The sequence below is a fragment of the Lutra lutra genome, chromosome 2 (genome assembly GCF_902655055.1).
Source record: "Lutra lutra chromosome 2, mLutLut1.2, whole genome shotgun sequence".
NCBI lineage: Eukaryota > Metazoa > Chordata > Mammalia > Carnivora > Mustelidae > Lutra > Lutra lutra.
The window spans coordinates 804,529-828,243 of NC_062279.1; the positions used below are offsets into that span (position 1 = coordinate 804,529).

The 23,715-nt window shown below is 53.8% G+C and overlaps 1 protein-coding gene across 8 annotated transcripts in view; it reads right to left on the reverse strand.

Moving 5' to 3' along the window:
- The window catches only part of ERICH1 (glutamate rich 1), a 66,255-nt gene that overhangs the window by 16,430 nt on the left and 26,110 nt on the right, over positions 1 to 23,715 (reverse strand). For 7 of the 8 annotated variants that reach the window (XR_007124378.1, XM_047713336.1, XM_047713323.1 and 4 more), the window contains exon 4: positions 1,458 to 1,928. Coding sequence is in view for 7 of the 8 variants with exons in the window: in XM_047713336.1 (XP_047569292.1) it covers positions 1,458 to 1,928 (471 nt within the window). In the remaining variant the exon portion in view is untranslated. The remainder of the gene's footprint in view (positions 1 to 1,457; positions 1,929 to 23,715) is intronic. The other variant, XM_047713310.1, reaches the window with a different exon arrangement.

The window sequence follows — 23,715 nt, forward strand, 5'->3', positions numbered from 1 at the left end:
TCTCGTGGTTTCTCCTGCTAATTTAATGTGGGGATGGAGTCTGACGGTGGTCTGGCCAAACCCGCCCCTGTGGGGACTGAGCGGACACCCCCACCCACCCCTGCTCCAAGTGTGTGGCCCTCTGGGGTGCTCGAGGGTTCAACCCTTGTCAGACCCGTCAGCACCCCGAAACTGCCGAGGTCCACCGTGTCATCAAAGCTCCTGGCATCTCCCTACCTTCTGCCCCACGGTGCAGCATCTGGCAAAGGTTCTGAGGGACCCGCTGAGCGTCTGCTTCCCTGGCTCTCCTTCCACACCACACATGGCAGCCACTGGGCCTCCCCTCCCCCTCGAGGTCTGCCTGTGGCTGAAGCTGTGCCAGTGGGTGAGCTTCCCAGGGCTCAGCCGGCCCTCCCTGCACCCTGCTCCTGTGCCCACATGCATGGCCAGCAGACGCCCCCAGGGGAAGGAGGCTGTGGAGCACCGCTCGGCCTTCACATGGTGTCACCTACTCTGGGGACTACCCTCTTGGGTGTTTTTCTGCAGAACCTCCCAGATTCACAGGCAACGGGTCCCATACTTAGGTCTTTCTGAGGCTCCTGTGCCTATTAGCACTGTGTTCCCACTACCCTCGTCTGGGTCTGTTAAGTCCATTTTCACCCTGTCAAGACGCAGCACTGACAGGCGTGCTAAAGGTGAAAGGGTAAAACTGATCTATTAATAAGGGCATTTTTACACCCTTGTGTAAATCAGTTCCTTATCCCCCAAATTATCCCAGAGCCAGTATTTCTCAGTCTGGTTCATAAGGTCAAGTTCCTGTTCACATCAGGATTCACCAAACCCACCCCAGCCCCTGAACCCACTGGAACATCGTCAGAGCAGGCGACGTCCGTGCCGAGCGCCTCTGTCCTTGGGGTGAACAAGGCGGTTCGACAGCCCCTGCTGCTTCCTCATCCTGAGGTCGGCATCAGTCAATGGACACCAGTGCGAGGAGTTACCACCCATGAGAATGCATCTGCTCCCCTTTTCCACCTCCTGCAGCAACACAGAGCTGCTCAAAGATGCTCCCCGAAAACCTGAAATCCGTGAGTCCCGTGCAGGGAGTGAACCACAGCGCGCCCGTGCTCACACCATGGCCCGAGCAGCTCCCGGAGGCAAGCGTGAGGCCGTCGGCCCTGCGGAACGCACTTACCTTTCCTGACAGCACCACACCCCTGACATCGGGCTGAAAGCGGTGGGGACGCGGACACCAGCCCGTGAGGGGCCACGGCTCCGCGTGGGGCCACGCCGCTCTCTGGCACGCCTCCGGCCGTACTGGAGAGAGTTTAAAGATTCTGATCCTGACCTCAAAACTAATGACTTACTCTGACTGCTGAATGTTTTAATGTTCCATATTTTAAGCATTTAAACTTTTTACTGTATTTATTTTTTCCACATACATGGATACCATTATTCACAAGAACGGTAAAAAAACATACCATCATAAAAATAAATTTCTTGTGTCGACTTCAGAAAGTTTAGGATCCCATCTGCCTTCTCATCGGTACTTTTAACGTCTTCCTCGTTGGCATCTGTCCTGTCCTGGTGCTCCCCGCAGGCGTCTGCCCAGTCCTCCTCATCGTCCCCCTCGTCGTCCCCGCCGCTGTCTGCCGCTCCTTGCTCGCTGTCGCCCTCCTCGGGCTGGTACATGAAGTTGCGGCCAGAGGCTGCTGTGAGTAAACCCACAGCTTTCTTCCTCTTCATCTGCTGCTTTTTCTTCAGTTTCCTCTTCTTATTTCTACTGATCGTGGGGCCATCTGTGGGCTGTGGCTGCGACTTTTCTTGTAAAAGACTCTGCTGTTTCTCTAATTCTGCTGGTTCCGTGTGATCATTATTGGGATTTTTAAAACTCTTCCTGGATTTATGTTTTCTCGCCCTTCTTCTCTTCGGTGGATCGGGAAGCTCCTCCTCTACAAAAACAAATTCAAACACAACGGCATTCCGTACAATGGAACCACAACAAACACAGCAGGCTAAGTTTTCCGTTAGAATCTTGCAGATTCAGTAGAAAAGGAATTTAAAATAGTCACCTGAGTGCTTCTCAGCTTTATCTCAAGTGACCACCTGACCGCAGAACCTGGGACTTCCCTGGAACTAAACGTGCAGTGGGCACGTTCCTCTGGAGAGGCCCGCGTGAGGACAGACTGCGCACACCCACTGTTGCTGCGGTCGTGGCAAACGTGAGGTTTCGGGGATGCAAGAGCTATTGCGGTTTTATTGGGAGTGAAATTTCAGGCCTGTGGCCGTGGAGAAAATATGTTAATTCCTGTTTCTTGAGATTTTACTTTGGTGCCTACTAAGAGTTACTCGGATGTGAGCACGAGTCATAAGGAACAGGTCCTGTGCAGGAACCAGCACGAGGTCGCAGCCAGAAAGGAAGGAGGAGCCTGGGCTCACAGTCAGCGGCACCGGGTCAGCTGTGCACCCGCCCCCAGGCCTCTGACGAGAGCACGGCATCGGGCAGGGCTCGCAGACGGCGGTGGTTGGGAGGGTCACAGAGCTGACACAGCAGCCATGGGAGTCCTGCACCCGGGGGCCGCAAGTGTCCCCCCACCCCTTGGAGGTGGCACAGACAGGGTCCACGCCAGCCAACGACTCTGCAGGCCCAGCCAAGTGGCCCCAGGAGCACAACCCTCACCAATAAGTCTCGTGTTTGGGCAGTTCTCGTTCCCGAGTGGCACCCTTGTGGGATTACTGTGGGGAGTCAGAGAGTGTGTGACGTCTGTGGGCCACGGCGCAAGCACGGTTACTGTGCTGAGTAAAACTCTCCCTCCCCGTATGCTCTACTCCAGGCTGTAATTCCACCTCTGGCTTTGCTCGCACACACAAACGCACACACAAACGGTTGTGCCCACATGCAAGTCTCTCTCGTGGCCTCTCTCTTCACCCACCTCTCCAGGTGACAGAGACGGGAACCGGCCGGTGCTGGCGCTCTGGACACATCACCCCCCAGCCCTGCACTCCAGACGCCAGGCCATGGCGCAGCCCACCCCCGCTTCTCCAGCTGAGCGGCCGATCGCGGGCCTGAGCCCCCATCCTGCTGGCTCCGTGCCGTTGCCAAAGTAGATGCTGTGCGTGCACACGGAGAAAGTGTCCCTGCTACCTTTTGAGTGAGTTCTCCTGGCCCTCCTGACAACATGACGGCCACACCTGTGAACCCCGGCACAATCGTGACCTGAGTGCGGAGCCGAGGCCACTCCATGTGAAACGGTGACACCAGACTGCCCTCAGGTCCCCCCGTTGAAGGCCCCTCCTCAGTCATGCAGGATTAACTGAGCATGGTATTGTGCTATTTCGTCCGAAGCACGTCGGCCGTGGGGCCCGCCAAGTGCAGCCAACAGACCGAGGCTGAGTCACAAGGTCTGTGAGCAGCTGCTCTCAGGAAATACAAACGCTCAAAAGTCAGCTCCTCATGGAACTACGTGTATTTTTTTAAATTTCCCTGGTCCGGTTAAAAAAAGAAATACATAAATTTCCCCTCATCGTTCGTATGTACCTGCCTTCCTTCACGTGGAGAAAAGGAATCATTGGCTGTCCCACCATCTCACACCTCAGAGCAGAGCCACCTGGGGAGCAACGGCAGGTGTGCTGCGCCCACAGCTTCTCACGCTGAATCCTCCGGGGTCCTCGTGAGCAGCGCCCTCCTCCAAGCTCCTCCAGCCTCGCCACCTGCTGCTCTCAGCCTCAGAGGCTTATCTCCCGTGCTGGGTGCTGAGCGTGAGCACACTGCCCATCTGCTGTTTGAGAGGGGGCTGCAGAGATGCCATGAAACCATCAGTGCCACACAGCGTTCTACGTGGACAGACGCGGTGTGTGCACTCTGTGCAAGGAAAATGACGCACACTCAGTGCCTCACACCGTTCCATGTGGCAGGTGTGTGTGTGTGCGTGTGTGTGCATTCTGTGCAAGAAAACGACGCATACTCAGTGCATCACACTGTTCCATGCGGCAGGTGTGTGCGTGTGTGTGCACTCTGTGCAAGGAAAACGACGCACACTCAGTGCCTCACACTGTTCCATGCGGCAGGTGTGTGCGTGTGTGTGCACTCTGTGCAAGGAAAACGACGCACACTCAGTGCCTCACACTGTTCCATGCGGCAGGTGTGTGCATGTGTGTGCACTCTGTGCAAGGAAACAACGACACTAGGGTACTGTAAGCCCACACCCAGCATGCTAGCTGTCCTGCCTTGTACGGTGTGAGCATAGGTTGGGTTTTTTCCTACTGCACTGTCCTGATTTCCAACTTTAAGGCAATGAGCAAATACTGTTTTTGTAATTTAAAAAAATGAACTTATTTTAAACTTGATGAAATTATAACATTTCCAAACATATGGGATGTGAGTAAATTCTACTTAAACAGGAATTTATACTCTTAAATGCGTCAGGAGAAAGCTATAAACCAATGATGGAAACACCTGAAGAAGCCAGGAAAACAAGAGCAAGTGAAACACAGTGAAAGTAGAAGAAATGCACACAAGGGCGGAAAAGACAGGGAAAATGGTGCAGCGGAGACAAGTCAACCCTGAAGACGGAAAACGGATGAACCGGCAAGACAGGCCGCGGAGGGGCAGGGCAGGTGCGAGCCACCGGCCAGGTGGTGGAGGCATGTGCGTACAGGCTGATGGCCGCTACAGGACACTGTGGACAATTCCACACAAATAAATGAGTCTGTATGAGATGGAGGATCCTGAGAAAAACACAACTTACCAAAATGGCAAAATGGATGCATGAAAAAATAGAACAGCTTAGTCCCATGTCTCTCAGAGAAATGGAATCTCCGGTTAAAAGAACTTCAGGTCTAGGGCGCCTGGGTGGCTCAGTGGGTTAGGCCTCTGCCTTCGGCTCAGGTCATGACCTCAGGGTCCTGGGATCCAGCCCTGCATCAGGCTCCCTGCTTGGTGGGAAGTCTACTTCCCCCTCTCTCTCTGCCTGCTGTTCTGCCTACTTGTGTTCTCTTTCTCTCTATCAAATAAATGAATAAAATCTTTAAAAAAAAAAAAACTTAAGGTCTAGGTCAATTCACCTGTGGCTTCTATCAAGCATTTAGGGAAAAGATTAATGCCCAGCTTACACAGGTGTTCCCAGAGAACAGACACGGGGTGTACTGTCCTCTCTCCAGACCCTGGTGGGGACCTTCTGAGATGGGACAGTAGCAGGTGATCCTGCCCATAAATGTCCACAGGTTCCAGGGATACAAAGTAGCTGATTTAAAAACCACACATGATAAAAACTCATAGCAAAGCAGGAATGGTAGCAGAGAATTCTGACACAGGGCAGCCACAAAAAACCCACAGTGAACATGGCACACGGGGTGACATCCTGGAAGCCTTTCCGGAGGTTGGGAAAGGCGTGCGACGCCCACGGGGGAGATCCTGGCGGGGCGGAAAGGAGAGGAACGGAGCACTGGAGCGGGGAGGGAAGGCAGAGTCAATGGGCAGGCACCACAGCCGCTCGTGCAAACACAGGACACCTGTGAGACGGCACGGGATGGCCGTGCCCAGGTGAGCGCACAGCCCTGCAGTGGGAGGGGCCCCACCCCAAGAAGGAAGCGCCCGGCACACGACCACATGGATCGGGGACCACAAGATAATGACAGTGAGTGAGGGACTGCAGACAGCAGTCCCGTGATGCTACAGGGCTGGAGCAGGTCCCCCCACCCTGCACTGTTCCCTGCCTGAGCCACAGCTCCACACTCTGAGCTCCCTGCGTGAAGACCCCAAAACACCCAGACCTGGGGGGGTGCCTGCTGGGGGAGCAGGTGGCCAGGGCCAGGGGTGCTCCAGACACCCCCTTCCCCTGCTGCAGTGTGTACATGAGGTTCTTCCCACGCTCAGGTCCGAACGCCACGGGATGACCGCAGTTCCCGACGCTTCTGGAAGAGGAAGTATGGGGCAGAGTATCCTACGTATGAGCTAACACAGAAAACAGCATAGGCAACCTGCTACGAAGGTGGTGAGAACCCCACGGCCAGGCACACACATCAGACAACCGAGGAGAAAAGGTGCTGGTGAATAATTTTCACAAATGAGATGAAGGAAGAAAGTGTCCTGGGGGGTGGGAGTCAAACTCACAAAACCCCGCGAGGTCCTGGATGGAAGGCAGGGGTAGCAAGGACGCAGTGGAGGCCAATGCAGCACCACCCCGGACACGTCTCCAGCGTGACCCACACAGAGGCTTTGTCCCGGAGCCCGCCGGAGCAGAACCACTCCCGGACACGTCCCCTCCGTCCGGGCGCACACCTCACACAGCCGGTGCTTTCCGCCAAGTGGCACCGGGTGCGTCCGCAGTCGGCGAAGGTCGGTGCACAGTAAGAGCTCCTTGACGAGAGTGCCCTGAAGTCTGGCGGCGCGGCCAGAATCTTACATCAGTCCACGGCAGCGACCTTCTCGCCCAAGCTAGGAGCCTGCGGAAGAAATCAACGTGTAACTCCCGCACGGAATCCCGATGGCATCTGGCTCGGGATTTACATTTTTGATGCAAAGATCTAGGTAGAAAGTATTTCTTTATGGGAAAAGAACTGGTGAAGCACCACAGTAATGATCTGGTTCTTTCCTCTCATCTCTTGGTTAGACGAGAAGTAAAATATATATATATATTTTAACTCAGAACCTTCAAAAATGTTTCCATAATTTCGTATGTTCTAAATGGTTCATCATAACCTCTGGCTGGGCCACTGCTGTCAGCCCGAGAAGGCTTGCATGTGGCAAGTGGTGGCCCCCGAGCCCTCATGAAGGAGCAGGGGACGCAGGTGGGACAGGCCATGAGGGGCAGAGCCGAGCCTGGAGATGATAGGCCAGTGCAGTCGACTGCAGGAAGCCCCGTCTGCTCATGGTGACCGATGACATTTCTGTGGTGTGTTAGGGGCACCACACATCCTTGGTCCTGACACCCCCACCTTGAGCTTGATCCCTTGACCTGTCTTTCGTGCCCTGTCCTCAAGCAGTCACAGCTCTGCCTGTAGCCTGGCCTCCCCGGGCTCCACACGGCCTCGGTGAATGGGTCTTTCCTCAGGCGCCCCCCTCACCCCTCAGACCAGACCAGGCTCTCATCCATCCTCACTTGATGTCATGGGCTCTGGTCCCGACGACACTGGGCTGAGGGGAATGTCCACGGGGGCCCGGGGCACGGCCGGCATGCCCCAGCTTTCATTTCACTTCAGGGAGCTGTCACCTACACACAGTGGCCACTGTGGGCTACCCAGAGGCCAGGGGCCGTGACGGGCTCACCCTTAAGCCCAGGCCTTGAGCACGGGGCAGCAGGGACGGCTCCGGGGCTGTGCTCCATCAGTCAGGGGCTGCCTCCATCTCTTGTCTCTGTCTGTCTGTCTCTGTCACAGTCCCTCTCAGTTTCTGTCTCTCTGTCTGTCTCTGTCTCCGTGTTTCTGTCTGTATGTCTCTCTGTCTCTGCATCTCTCTCTGTCTCTCTCCATCTCTGTCTCTCCATCTCTGTCTCAGGACCCTCGCACTGTCCCCAGGCAGTAACCTCACAAGGGCGGGCTGTCTCCACTGCGAACCTGTGAGCAGCTTGGGTCGGCAGCCATCTGCTGGGTGGGCTGGAGGGACGGACACACGGAGGTAGAAGGCAGGTGGAAAACGAAACCCATGTGATGATGGAAAGTTCCCAACTTGCCTGGAGCTGTGTCTTTCTCTTCCATCCCGCAAGCTCCCTGCCCTTCGAAAGCAAGGTTCTTCCACAATGGAAGGTATCTTAAATGCTAGTTTTCTGTGACTTCTGCTACCCCAACCTTCCATCTCACAAGAGACGCTGGGCTGCAGCTCTGTGAAGGGACTTTGTCCAAACACGTGCTCCTCCACACTCTAGAATGTTCCGTCTTCACGGGCCCAGGGCACACCTGCAATCTTGCCTTCTTCAAACCTTCACGCACAGTAAAAGCTATGGAAACATCTATATTAGGGAACCAGTGGCCTATTTATAGTCTGAGAAACACACTAATTTTGAAAAGCCGCCATCTCCAAAACATACCTTTCAGAAATGCTAATCTTAAAAATAATCACAATGTGTCCAAGTTCTCTCAGCTACTGCTTGGCGCCTCCACGCTTTCCGACGAGCTGCTGTGGTGGAAATAGTCAGAGACCAAAATAGTCCTAGTTTCCGGCTAAGTCCGGTTCTCACAGCTGCCCCATGCTGCATCAGAAAAAAGCTAAGTGTTTTGTTTATTTGTTTGTTTATTTGACAGAGAGGCACAGTGAGAGAGGGAACAGAAGCCAAGGGAGTGGGAGAGGGAGAAGCAGGCTTCCCACCGAGCAGGGAGCCCGATGTGGGGCTCGATCCCAGGACCCCGGGATCACGAGCTGAGCTGAAGGCAGACGCCCAACAACCGAGCCACCCAGGTGCCCCACAAAAGCTAAATATTTTACAGGAAATACGAGTTGCATTCTAGATTCAAAGCTAAGGCTACGAATGCACGTAGTGATTACCCTTCAGGCCTCAATGCTGTCCTGGTGCTAAGTGTGAAGCCGTAAGCTCACGGTCAGCATCGATCTGACCCGTATACGACAGTCCTTGTGAAAATAGGAAGACACGGATGCTTCGAAGTACATTCTCTTGTTTTTAAAGATTTTTTATTTATTTGAGAGAGAGTGACAGAGGGGGAGGGAGAAGCAGACTCCCGGTGGAGCGGGACTCGATCCCAGGACTGTGAGATTGTGACCTGACCCCCCCAGGTGTCCCTGGAACTGCCTCATATTCAGGACAGTATTGGCCAGTGACAGGTGCTGACTGCACACATTCAGCAAGGGGAGAATGGGGTGTGGGTTGGGGGACGTGTCCCTGTTTCATTGGGATGTGGCTGCTTGGCTCCTGGGGCTGGCCCTCCCCCACCAGGGACTGTGAGGATGGGAACACGGGAGAGCCAGGCAGGGGCCGGCCTACGGCCCAGCCTGCATAGAGGGCCGCGGTGGCTGTACCTTTGAAAAATGGATTTGCTTGCTCTTTTTCTCAGCTGGCTCTGGACAAGAGAGCAAGACGGGGCAGTGGCCGCGACAGGCGCGTCTGAGCTTTGCTTCAGCTCAAGGGGTAACTTAGGTTTTAATTCCAAATAACATCGGAAGAACACACGGGACCTTCATGCCATGGAAAAAAGCGCATGGCTTCACACTACAATTGGGGGGCCCAGGGCGGCTCCACGGTCAAGTGTCAGACTATGGATTTCCACTCCGGGGGCGACCTCAGGGTCACGGGACAGGGCTCCGTGGTGGGGTGCGCTTGAGATCCAGGCTCTCTCCAACTCTTCCTTCCAAGACCAAAACCACGACACCACAGTGCAGGTAACAAACTCCTCCTCTGTCAGGCTGTGTGCCCAGCGGATGTCAGGTCACTTCACTCCGAGAAGCACTTCAAACAGTGGCTCTGAGCTGTTGCTACACGAATGTGACGAACACGCGTCAGTGCGCGAGACCAGTCTCCCAGCCTCATTACTTCCTGCCTTCGCTTCTGAAACGGGTTTTGACGCTGAAATCACCACCCAGTTCTCTATGTTAGTTGTGAATAGGCTTGGATTCTATGCTTTTGGAAAATAAAACTCAAGTCTTGAAAATTGAGAGGCGCTTAGCGGGAGAATAATTGGATGGCGCGTCACCCCGAGAACACTCAGATATGGGCTTCTCAAAACAATCCGTCCTTAGAGTAATTCTTGGTGATAACTTCCAATCAAATGACCAAAAAACTGGTGAAAGCTTTGAATTAATAACATAAGTGCTTTAATATATGCCAATAAAATCCCAGATCCATTTGATAAAATGTTAAAACCACGACACAACTCATGAAAGTTAAATTAGGTGAAGAGGAATTTCTTCTAGAGAATGTGCAAACCAGGAAAGTAATGAAAACAGTGAAAGTAAAGAGACACTGAAGTTCTTCAATGAATACAGAGCTAGAGACGAGTTATACGGAGTCACTATGTCCTCCAAGAACAAGACGGCCCAGGGACGAGGAAGTCACAGGCCAAGTGGACAGGCTGTGTGCCAGGCAGGTGCGTCCGTGTCCCAGACTCCCTGAGCTGGAGGTGTGGGGACACCGGGCACCTGTCTCTTGCCTCTCACCTCCAGGAAAGATGTGTAGCAAGGAGCAGGGAGGGTGCCCGGGCTGGCCGCCGGGTGCTGGATGTGGACGGCCAGTGTGGACACACCAACCCTCTCCCACCACGGCTCCACGCTGCATGATGGAGGCAGCCTCACACACGGTGCAAGGTCCACCCTGTCCTCCAGACCCACGGCACCGGCAGCTTCGCACGGATGCTCGAGGTGCCCGAGCACACATTTTCCTTGTGTAAACCCGTTCTCTGCAGACAGGACCGGCCGACCGCTAGCCAGATGCCAAGCGTGCTCTCTGGTCCCAGATCACATGCTGCTGGCCTGCCTGCCTCCTGCCCTGCCCTGGGACATCTGGCACGGCCACCAGGGGCTTAGTGACTGTTGGCCCTATTCGTGCCTGAAAGATAACCTCTTGATTCAACCTAGCTTGACCCACACGTGGTTCAACCCTGCTCTTGAAGAACAGCAACGTGTGTCAGTAACGAGATCTGATACGCAGGTGGCACAGTCAACATGAAGATCCACGTGTGTAAGTGCTAACGCTTCAGAACAACCTGTAGACCACGCATGTCCCTCGAGCAACGTCTACACACAAACGAACGTAACCACGTTTAGCAGCAGAACAGAACGCAGCCGTTTGGCTGGATTACATGCAGAACTCCTAGTAACATAAAATAACTTACAAAAATATGCTGAAATGATAAACCTGACCCTTTACAACACTTTTCACATGAACACGCCAGACCTTCTTAGGATTCTTCATTCCTAAAACTAACTTGTTCCTGTTTGCGCCTTTGCTTACTGCCAAGCCCAGCTCAGACCTGCTTCCTTCGTCCCCAGAGCTCTCCTTCCACTAGAAACTCGCAACAGTGTGGGAGGAGGTTATCAGCTTTGTTACTCACCTGTGAGCTCTGAGGGCTGCGTTTCAGCCTCTTCTGTTTCTCCGATGTTTGACACACTAGGTTCTCAGTAAAGAGCTCATGTTTCAGATCCAGCCACGAGACTGCAGAGCTCCTCGTGCTCTGACGTCTACAGCAAATGTTGCTTATTCCTATTCTCCACAAATGGGCACCAACTGTCTTTTGGAACCAGAAATACAGCGACATGTGGTCCACTTAGACTGCGGGATCCTCAGAGTTCCTCCTTGTTAGCCGCACAACCAGAAAGACACCCTCTTAATGCAGGGATTCTCTCTCCCTATCAGACTTATTGGGATGAATGTGGAGGAGATCTGGGTTCCTTGACTGTTTCCTAACGGGGTTCCTTGGGTTACCAGAAAGCTCACGTAGGGTCCTGGATGGCTGGGACCCTGGTGGCTTTGGGAAGCTCTCAGAGATGCCACCAGAGACAAGGTGGCCTGGAGGATGCTGGGTGTGAAGCCTCCCTCACGAGGTGTGCTGGCCAGAAGTAGAGACCCACCACTGGCTCATGCATGGACACCTACTGCTTCACAATGACTGGTTTGGGGCAAACTTGTGTTCTTAGAGGCTCTGAGGATGCGGAAATTCAGAACAGGACCAAGTATGGGAATGCAGTGGGATTTACGTGCAGAATTCATGGGGTTCTGGCACCACCTCATTATTTCAGGGTATAGCAGAGGCTTAGTAGAATTCATTCCACATTACCGTTCTTGTACGGTGTCCACAGCCGATGGCAGGAACCACACACCCCTGTCCCATGTTTCAGTATTTTTTATTTCCTATTTCTTAGATAATTTACAAGAAGATGTAAATTGCCCTGCAGAAGGGTTTGTGAAATCCCATATGAAACCAGAGGTCACCGGTAACCCACTTTGTGTCCGTGTGACGACGGGAGAATGGGTCACATGGAGTCCAAGAGTGTGGAGTCTGGAGGGTCTCGCCAGCCACAGTGGGAGAATGTGGTCTGTGCACCTGTCAGTTCCCTGATGCCTTCGGAAAGCACCACAAGACACTCCTGTCTCTCTGGCCGACTTCGGTCAGGCCAGGCCGTGGGGACACAGCGGGGAAAGCAGACTCGGATATGGGCTGCTATCTGTCCACGGTGACTGTGGGCAGAATGAAGCATAGCCCTGCTGGGCTTGGCCCCATCTCATCTCGGCCTCCGTGTTCTTGGGAACACACTGTCTGCTGGACAGCCTGCTTCCCCCCATCGGTGTCAAGTTTGCTTGCCACACCCCCTCGCTGGCTGGCGAGCCTGCGGTGTGCGTCGCTGACTCACTGCGAGACAGAGGGGGGTCAGAGACGCTGTGTTAGAATTAATTTCATGAATCTTCTTTACCCGTTATCACTTTTCAGGACAATTAGTTCAAGGAAATCTAAATGCACTCACCCATAAAACTGGGAAAGAATTCAGAAAACTGTCTACTCAAACCCCTCATTATACAGATGAGAAAAACGCAACCCAAGCAGGTCAGGAGCCTGGCAGACCAGGTGGTTCAGACACAGTAAGCCCTCGGGTCTCAGACCCCACACACTCCTCCTCCACTCCTCCTGGCACCTCCCACGGCTTGCCGCTCAGTGATGTTCCTTCTTGTCTGGTGCCGCTGACGGAGGCCTGTCACAAAACCTCAGAGCACAGCCAGGCACGGGGACAGCAGTCAAGTGAGACCGCGCACCTGCAGGGCTCTGAACCCGAGTGCGGCAGGGACGCTCCCCGTGGCCCCGCCCCTGTGGCCTGGCGCGCTGACAGTTGGCGTCGGCCTACTCAGGTGCCATCGTGGACGTGCGGCCCCGAAGCTTGCAGCTCAGGATGCCCGGTCCTCCCTGGGAACACTTCGGCATGTGCTGCAGGGGCTGCAACCTTAGCATTTCATGGGAACCCTGGGCAAGGACGCTTCGCAGTATTATTACTACATGTGCTGCATGAGCCCTTTCCTCCACGGCGTCCCTCCCCAGCTCAACATGGCGGGCAACCCACGCCTGACTCATCATACAGCTAAAATCCGACCCTCTGCCCACCTCCCTGTTTCTCCCAACCACTAGCAATCACTTCCCTAGGCTCCATTTCCAGGGCTCTGCCTTCTGTTCTTAGATTCCACAGACATGAAACCATGTATTTAACTTTCCCCTCAGACTCTCCATTCAGCACAACGCCCTGGAAGCCCATCAACATGGTTGCGAATGCAGGACCCCTCCCCTCCTCACAGCTGAACCATGTCCTGCTGGATGCATGCGATACAGTCTTTCGTGGACACTCAGGGTTGCTTCCGTGTCTCAGCGATTGTCAGTAACGCACCAGGAACGTGGGAGGCAGGCATCAGATCCCGTTTCCATTCCCTGTGGTTATGGGACTGGCGGTGGAAGAGCTGGGTCATAGGGAAGTTCTTTTTCAATTGTTTAGGAACCTCCACGCTGTTTTCCAGAGTGGCTGCACCAGCTTGCATTCCCACCAACAGTGCAGGAGGGTTCCCCTTTCTCCGCATCCTCTCCAACACCTGTCGTCTCCTGACTGGTTCATTTTAGCGATTCTGACTGATGTGAGGTGGGATCTCACTGTGGTTTTGACTTGTATTTCCCTGATGCTGAGTGATGTGGAGCCCTTTTTCATGTGTCTGTTGGCCATCTGGATGTCTTCTTTGTGGAAATGTCTGTTCATGTCTTCCTGCCCATTTTCCAATCAGACTGTTTTCTGGCTACTGTTGTATGAATTCTTTTTATATTTGGAACATCAACCCCTTATTGGATATATACTTTGCAAATATTTTTCCCATTCAGTAGGTTGCCTTTTAGTTTTGTTTGTTCCTTCACTGTGCAAAATCTTTGGTTTGATAAAGCTTTTATTTATTTATTTGACGGAGAGAGAGAGAGAGAGATCAAAGTAGGCAGAGAGGCAGACAGAGAGAGGGGGAAGCAGGCTCCCTGCTGAGCAGAGAGCCCAGTGCAAGGCTCAAACCCAGGACCCTGAGATTACAACCTGAGCCAAAGGCAGAGCCTCAACGCACTGAGCCACCCAGGCGCCCAACCAGTAGGTTATTTTATTTTTTACTCTTATTTGACTCTGCTTTTGGTGTCAAATTTTAAAAATTACTCATAAGAACTATGTCAAAGGGCTTTCCCTCCATGTTTCCTTCTAGCATTTTTATGGCTTTAGGTCTCCCATTTAGGACTTACATCCATTTCGAGTTTGTTTGTGTGTGGATAAGAGAGTGGCCCAGTTTCATTGCTCTGCGTGGAGCTGTTCAGTCATCCCAGCTGTATTTTGAAGAGACTGCTCCTTCCCATTGCATATTCTTACCTCCTTTGTCCCAAGATTCATCGACCCTATGGCTGGGCTTATTCCCGGGCGCACATGTCTGGGTTGTTACCCCTACTAGGCAGGCAAGGAAAGTGAATCCAGAGGAGAGAGAAAGATGACAGAGATGTCAGTGGGCAGACACTGGTGGGCAGAGAACAGACATGAGGAAGGAATCCCAGGCTGGGCCAGAGGGGCCTCATGGGGCATGTGTCAAAGGACACTGTAGACTGCAGCAGGTCACAGTGAGGAAGGTGTGCCCCGCAAGCCTTCACTGCGGGTCGGGGCAGGACCTGTGTGAGGTCACACAGATGGCACAGCGATGGATGCCGGGGATGTGGGAGCCTCGGGAGGGACGTCCGTGAGTGGGACAGGGAGGGAAGCACCCAGGATCCCAGCAGTGCCATGGAAGGTGTGGGGGTGGTGGGGGCCGCTGAGAACGGGCTGCGCAGAGGCCAGCGGACACACGTGCTGGCGCATCCGGAGGGGCTCACCAGAGACCCAACCTTGCTCAGTCAGTGTCCTGAGCTGGACCCACCGGGAGGGGGCCCCAGCTCGCTGCCATATTCCCAGAGGAGAGCCAGGCAGACCGAGGTCCTGCTCCTGGGTTTCAAACCTGCCCTGCACCCCGCCTGGGAGTGTGAAGGGCAAAGTTACTGGGCAGATGGGACAGGAACCTCAAGAGTGAGGAACCCCTGTAATGTGATGGCAAACGTGTGTGGGCTTTGGAGACAGCCGTGAACCAAGCAGGGAGTCAGACTTCGCAGGGGAAGGCTGAAGAAGGAGGAGCGCCTGTAGTGGGACTCTCAAACCAACGTTCTCGCAAGCGCGCTGGGAACCGGCCCAGCCAGGGAGACGGTCAGAGCGATGAGCCTAACCAAAGACGTAAAAGAACTGTACTCTAGAAACTGCGGAACACTGCTGAATGAAATGGAGGAAGACAAAGAAGGAAAAACGCTCCATGCTCATGGACTGGAAGAAGAAACATTGTGAAAATGTCTGTGCCACCCAGAGCACTTACACGTTCAATGCCGTCCCTACCAAAATACCATCGACATTCTCACAGAACTGGAACAAACAATCCTACAATTTGTATGGAACAGAAAAGACCCTGAATAGCCAGGGATTGTTGAAACAGAAAACCAAAGCTGGGGGCGTCGCAATGCCTGACTTCAAGCTCTATTACGAAGCTGTAATCATGAGACAGCACGGTACCAGCAAAAAAACAGACACATAGATCAATGGAACAGAGTGAAGAGCCCAGAAATGGACCCTCAACTCTACGGTCAACTAATCTTTGACAGAGCAGGAAAGAATGTCCAATGGAAAAAAGACAGTCTCTTCAACAATTGGTGTTGGGAAAATTGGACAGCCACATGCAGAAAAATGGAACTGGACCATTCCCTTCCACCACGCATGAAAATAGACTGAAAATGGATGAAAGACCTCAATGTGAGACAGGAGTCCATCCATCCTCTATGTCCTAGAGAAGGACATAGGCAGTAACCCCTTCGACATCAGCCACAGCAACTGCTTTCATGACACATCTCCAAAGGCAAAGGAAACAAAACCAAGAATGAACTATTGGGACTTCATCAGGATCAAAAGCTTCTGCACAGCAAAGGAAACAGTTAACAAAACAAGGAGGCAACCCATGGAATGGGAGAAGATATTCACAAATGACAGTATAGACAAAGGGCTGATATCCAAGATCTATAAAGAACTCCTCAAATTCAACACTCAAAAAACAGATAATCACGTCAAAAAAAGGGCAGAAGACATGAACAGACACCTCTCCAAAGAAGACATACAAATGGTTAACAGACACATGAAAAAATATTCATCATCACTAGTCATCAGGGAGATTCAAATCAGAACCACACTGAGGTACCACCTTACACCAATTAGAATGACCAAAATTAACAAAACAGTAAACAATGAGTGTTGGAGAGGCTGTGGAGAAAAGGGAACCCTCTTACACTGTTGGTGGGAATGCAAGCTGGGGCAGTCACTCTGGAAAACAATGTGGAGGTTCCTCAAAGTCAAAAATAGAGATACCCTATGACCCTGCAATTGCACTACCGGGTATTTACCCCAAAGATATGGATGTAGTGAAAAGAAGGGCCATATGTACCCCAATGTTCATAGCAACAATGGCCACGGTCGCCAAACTGTGGAAAGAACAAAGATGTCCTTCAACAGACGAAAGGATAAAGAAGATGTGGTCCATATACATTATGGAGTATTCTCAGCCATCAGAAAGGATGAATATCTACCTTTTGCATCGACATGGATGGGACTGGAGGGGATTATGCTGAGTGAAGTAAGTCAAGCAGAGAGAGTCAGTTATCATATGGTGTCACTCCTATGTGGAACATAAGGAATAGCATGGAGGACACAGGGGAAGGGAGGGGGAACTGAAGGGGAAGAAATCAGAAAGGGAGACAAAATATGAGAGACTCTGGACTCCGGGAAACAAACTGAGGGTTTCAGAAGGGAGGGGGTGAGGGGATGGGGTATCTGGGGGATGGGCATTAAGGAGGGCACGTGTGTGATGAGCACTGGGTGTTCTATGCAACTAATGAATCCCTGAGCACTACATCTGAAATGAATGAAGCACTGTATGCGGGCTAACTGAATTAAAAAAAAAAAAAAAAAAAGCAATAAGCCACAGGGAACATGCCGGAAGACCCCTGATAAACCCAGGGAGCATTTTCAGTCACTGAAACGAGAGGCCAGGAAACCCAGAGGGCAGTTTGTTGGCACTGAGCAGACTGTAACTGTTAGAGTCACTAGAACTGTGATAACGAAATACTGTGGAGTGTGAACGTGGTGACCCAGAGCAGGCTGGCACCATCGACACAAAGATACATCCCATGTCCTGAAGAGATTAAGCAGCCGTGGTATACGCTGTCATGGCATCACTTGGGTGTTAAATGTACTTTTTGCTGGGGAGACAATCTGTGGGCTCAGGTGGCAGCGGGGGTCAGCCCAGGGAAGAGGGAACGCAGCCCGGAGAGGCTGCAGCCGGCCTGGTGTGCTGGAGGGACCTCGCCGCGTGTCTCAGGGTAAGAAACTGGGCGCAGCTGACGTGGAATGGCTCTCTGGATGGCGCGGGTGCCTCAGTGGTCCCCAAGTGGCAGAGGTGGCCTGTACTCATAATCTCAGGCCCACTGCCCCGGAGTCCTTCTGGGACAAGGCTGCGGGGACTGAGCTCTGGCCCGGAGCACGTGCCCCCCAACTCTGGGGCGCCAAGCCAGAGGAAAAGGAGGAACGGCTGGACGAACACGTCCATGTGGGAAGGAGAAACACACCCACAGCAGCCACTGGAGGGAAAGAGGCTCACGGTCAAGGCTATGCCAGCTGTTGACTACTCTACACAAGGGGGGGCCGGCCTGGCGGGTGCGTGTCAGGGCAAAGTGCCTTCACAGAGGCAGTTTCTCTGGTCATCACGGTAACGGTAAGCAGGGAGACGACCGAGTTCCTGGTTTTTAGCCCTCATCAAACGTTGGGGTCTACAGAAAGTTCATAAAACATGTTGTAAGAACTAGAAGGGGCACCTGGGGGCTCGGTCGGTGGAGCAGCCATCTCTTGATTTGGGCTTGGATCATGACCTCAGGCTTGGCAGAGGGAGGCCTGCATCGTGCGCTCCATGCTGAGTAGGGAGCCTGCTTGGGACTCCCTCCTCCCTGTCTCCCCAGCAAAAAGAGAGAAGAGAAATGGAAAGCAGTGGGCGCCATCATGAAATACATGGCACTTGGGGCTGGGGCCAGTCACAGAGAAATGTATACAGTTACGTGAGCACTAACAGCTGACCAGTCTGCAGGTCAGTAACCCTGGGGAGTTCTCAAGATGACGGAACTCTTCTGGAAACCAGGACAATGATGAGAACGGGTGGAGAGGCTAGATTTGTCCAGTACAGACAGGCAGTGTCCCCCCGCACCCACAGCACCTGCCACACTCCCCAAGCCCACATCTACTGCGACTCGACCCCCCTTCACAGGGTCCTGGCCCTGGGGCGCCTAAGGGGCTCCGGGAAGGGTATGAGGAGCAGGGACGGCATCTGCGCTTGCCCCTCAGCTGGGCTGTGGCTCTGCTGTCCACCCAATGGCCCGCAAGGCCCATCCAGCCCCAAACGCCACTGGTGCAGCTGGGAAGGAGGGCTGGTCAGAGAGTCCCAAGGACGAGAGTCAAGAAGACCAGGGATAGGTAGGAATTTGCTCTCCAACAAAGATTAAAAAAAAAAAAAGTTAAGGAGAATTAACAGATAATTCAAGAGATGGTATGGAATTTAAAAGGATAAATTGGTTAAAAAAAAAGAGAGATGGACCTACACCTGTTCTAACAAAACATATTTCAGATGGATCAAACATTTCACATAAAAATTCCAAAAGTAAGGAGCCATAACGGGGTGCTTTCATAGGTTTATTAAGACGGTCGTCTCTATTCCTCCCATGCGGTGTTATCGTTTCTGTTTTGCTAGTTCCGCCCGGGTGAAGGCTTGCCACGTTTTTGGGAAGTTCCCTTTCACCAACGTGAAACGTGTGAGTATCCTTTTGCCTTGTGTCCTCTGTGTTTCAACCATGCACACAGTGTGCCTGCCTGTGAAGAAAGCTCATCTCTGCAGAGGCAGGTTTGTCCAGCAAGCTCGGCGGCTCGGGGAGGACGTCCCAATACGCAGTCCCCTCGCGCGACCAGCAGGACATGCTGCCCGGCGGAGGGCGGAAAGCTGCGGCAGAAAAGGCTGGACTTTGGGAGAAAGCGACCCCCTTAGGCAGACATCAGGACTGTGGGCTGACGGAGCTTCTGGGAAGGCAGTTTGTGAACAGCTCCTGAGAGTTAGAAACCATTCAGTCGTGTGTGCGCGTGCTCAGAGGAGACCGGACAGCAGCGCAGGCGCACAATGTGCAACCTCCAGCCGCGCGGAAACTGCCGGACAACTCGCTTTCAGCAAACAGATGTCAGCTGCCCAAAAACCCAGTAGGAACAGATCTGTGTGCTGTGGGAAGGGAAACTCCCTCCGTACTGCAGCCCAGAGACAGGAAAACTGCGCGAGGCCATCGTGTGCACGGGCACGTGTGGACAACGCTCCCTCGAAGCCTCTGGTCAGTGGCCTCACTGCTGTACGCCCTGCATCGTCCACTCTCCTGCCGTAAGTACTTCCTCGGGCAGCAGAGACAAAGTACTTTCATTTTAGCAACACAAAGGCAACAAAGATCAGAGGAGGACACAGAACCGGCTGGAGATGGAGCCTCACATCCTGTGTTAACACGTCAACTTTCCACTCAAGGTTCCAGGTCGCGATCTGTGCCCGTGGCCGGCAGGAACTTGTGTCCTGACAGCGACAGGATGTTCGGGAAGCCACAGAGCTCACCGTGGCGAACGGCAGCGGCAGGAGGGAGGCACAGCTGTGCGTCCCAGGGCAGATGGAGGCGGACCGCGGGTGAGGGCATTTAATTCGGGGAAGGGGGTGCAGGCAGCGGGGGCCGTGAAAGGCACGTCTAAACGAGGTGGGCGCACGAGGACCCGTCCTGCGCTCAGATCACCTCTACGCGCAGGCTCCCCAGCGGCTGCTCAGCTCCCTGCGGGAGCAGAAATCCCGGTCCCTGACACGATCCCGTCTCCACAGACACGGGGGTTTGAGGCCTGCTGCCGCCTGACGAAAAGCTCAATTCTTGGTTCCGCGGCTCGAAGCGTTCACTGAACATGGGGCCGAAGGAAGCCAGGTGCACAGTCACTGAGCCACAAAGACAAATGTGAGAGGCGAGGTTCTGCTGTAAGACTAACATGCCGTGAGGCTGACGGGGCCCTGAACCCTCCTTCGGGAAGGATGAGCGAGGCCCACAGAGCTGCCAACCAGGGCGTGTGGAGACGCTAGGAAACGCACGGTGCAAGTGCAAACGGTCATGTCGGGGGCGTGTGAAGTGCGCCGGCCACGGGACACCCCACAGCAGCTTCACACCACACGGTGTTCCCGGCCGATCTCCACTCCCAGTGCGGTGTGGGGCTCACCTGCCCCCAGCATGTGCTGAGGCGCGGACGCCCTCCTGGGACAAGCTCTGCCATGCCCATGGTTGTGTGAGCACCTCACCTCCACGCGGGAGGCACCGTAGGGTGAGAGCCAAGTTCGCCAGAAGCAGAGATGCTCATGACAGTCATGGTCTGTCCATCCTCACCGCAGCTCCTCCGGGGTCAGGAGCACTGACGGGCGGAGTTCCCTTCTCTCAAGGAAAGTCACGCATCTGGCTGCCGCTCTGGGGAACACCTTCCTTCCATGACCCACCAACGGCTCAGGTCACGGCACTCTCTCTCCCTCACTGTGCCCCAGACATGCCAAGTCCAGACCCCAAAGGTTGCCCGCTCCTGGGATACTGTCCAAAGCCCCTCAGTGCTGATCTGGAACTGCTCACCGCCCACTCATCTGTCCCCACCCAGAGCGGGCTCAGCCACTACCATGCTGAGCACAGCTGGCTTGCATGCCACACACACACCACCAGTGGTCCTGCTGCCCTCTGTCCATCGTCCCCAAGCCATGTTCTCTGCAGGATCAGGGGCCCTGCCCGCTGTGCTGTGTCCTCTGCACACGTGCGACCCCGAGGTCACCCTGTGCTCCCGCGGCATTCGCTGGTGCTTGTGCCAGATGACCTACGATGCCCCACCCCAGCTGCTCACGGTCTCCCAGTGATGAGCCCCTCAGGCAAGGCCCTGTGTGCTGTCTTTGTGGCCCCAGGGCCTAACCACATGGCAAGCACAAACATTTAACAGGCATTTACTAGTTAAGAGACATCCTTGTTGAATACCATTTACTTTATCTACTTCCAAAAACCATAGGGCATAGCTTACACAAATCAACATCATAAGGACTCTATCTAAAAGGAATGACCCAAGCATTGAGAGGTGGGGACAGGGAAGGATCAGAGAACAAAGATCAAGGAAAACAACTGCAACTAAATAAAGACTACAAAAAGACTATACTCTGAGCTCCCCGGCAGCAAAAGCAAAAGAGAGTGCCTGAGTAAACCACACTTTGTCCAATAAGCAGCAGCATACCAGTCCTAACAACCAAAGCATTTTCTAGGACCAAATGCTAAAACAAATTTTCACCTGGGTTTTATGTAAACATCAGGGATGTACAGTGAACGAAGAACAAAGTTTTAAACGATAGTTTATAAAAACAAGCTAGCAACAAAAAACACTCTCCAGGCCTTTAACCTCATTAAAAATGAAATACTCAGATGATATTGCTAGAGGAAGGGGTGCTGACATAAAGGAGATGCACAGCATTCTTCCGACCTGACTCGGCACAGTGGGAGCGCTCCCCTAAGCCTAGGGGCAGAGTGACGGATGTTCCCTCCTGTAGGCGCACCAGCACCGCAGAGCACTTCCCACCGGCTGGGACCATGAGAACCCAGGACACGGGCACGCCCAGACTCTGCACATCTCTCCCTCTGAAGGCGACATGGAAGCCGCTCAGGGGATGAACGTGGGGCGTCAGGAGGAGGCTGTGGCTCTCTCATGAACATGTTCCCACCAGCAGGCACTTGAGTCCCAGGGTCCCGCCAGGCTGTGCTGGGGACTAGACTGAGCTGCTGCGTTCTGAAGATGGACAGTACTTGCTACCTGGCTGCCCGGGGGGGTGGGAGACACACCTTCATGGTAGGGTCCTGGGTTGTGTAATGTCACAGAGGACAGCATTCCTGGGGATGCACCAAGACGGTGAGCAGAACACTGTTCCCGCCGGAGAAAGGACTCAACCACTTAGCATTGTCCCTGGAAGAGCTACCAAGAAGGACGGCGTCTGTTGTACAGGGGGACGGGCTACCGTTTACCGGCTTGTTGAGAATAATGTGCAAAACCACGTGGGCAAGAGCAGAAATGGCGGGTGTCCGAGGCAGGAAGGAGCGAGCATGGATTTCTTCTTCTCAAAAGCCGTACCAAGGCATTTGCGTGAATCAAATATAAGGAGGAGGATCCTGCGGCCCGGTGGTACCTGCCGGGTTTGACGAAGCTCCTCTTTCCCTGCGGCACACCCACTGGCCCACTGCTAACAGGTACTACGCCCCAGAGAATTCCAAGTCCATGTATGCTACACACAGAGGTCACCCATGGAATGGGAAGGGCCGCACGGACTGCAAGGAGCACACCCGCGACACAGGTCTGGCAAGCGCGTGCTTGTCTCCACAGCAGACACATGTGGGCCTGGAACAAACCCGGTGAGGACGGTTCACAAGCCCCATGTGCATTCATGCCAGGGGCCGAGGATGCAGGCAGTGGAGCTGGTGTGGGGTGACCCAGATGGACGGGACCTCCTCTGGGGCAGGTACAGAATGGATGGGGGGGGTGTGCATGGGATGACCGACGACCAGGACGGGGGCTCCCCGCTGGCTCCCTGGGCAGCCCCGGGACTCAGGTGCTCTGGGCCATGGCCGGGTCCCACAGAAGTGCCTGGTGATGGTGCAGACACATGCAGGCCACAAACGACTGGCCCGGCAGCCACCCGTGGACACTAAAGCAGGACAGAGTCGCCCTTTTCCTCCTAAATTTTTCTCCAAGCTACTACGTCACTGACTTACTGGTCTTGCATATTCACAGTGGAAGTCAACGGCCAGAAGTGGTTCTTGGAAAAAGAGAAACAATTTGACTCTTCTTTTCCAATGTGAGTGCTCATCTTCTTTTTGCTTAAAATCACAAACAGAAAGATTCAGGACAACTCCTTGCAGCTTCCTGGTCTGCACACCCCCCACCTGGCACACGCTCAGGCTTTGAGCTGCTGCTCACCCTCACCCCTGCACACCCACCGCGCAGAACCTGGTGCATGGGCCTCCCTGAATGCTCGCTCACACTGGAGACCACTGGTAGGAGGCCTGCGTGAACATTCCTCCAACTTTACCGCCTCCAGTGCCCTGCAGCAGCCCACTTCCTGGGCTGACAAGGAGAAGGAAACATTTGATAAACAGTAAACAAAGTAGATGGGAACAGAGAGGGGTTCTAAGAGTGGAAAAGGGAAAGATACAGACTTCCCAGCTGCAATCTGATGGGTGAGCTAATTGAAGCTCTTCTAGAAAAGCGGGCAGCATTTCCAGCAGCACGGAGTTAGGAAACCGAGCTCACAGGGCCTCCAGAAAGAATCATGTCCTCAAGCCCAGACCCTGGCCGGTGAGGAGGCTGGACTCAGCCAGCTGCGGAGAGACCACCATGGCAGACAGCCACACAGGGTCCCGAGGCAGAATGGTCGGAGCACGGTGCATAAGACTGAGCTCAGGGCTGGACCTGCCCACGCTCCCCTCAGAGGGTGACGGGTCGGGACGCAGTCCCATCACCCCCATCTCCACCAGGCCCTTCCCCGATCACAACCTCTGGGAAAGGAAGACCCACGCCCCCAACAGGTAACAGAGGACGAGACAATTAACAGAAAGACTCTGCCCAACAAGTTG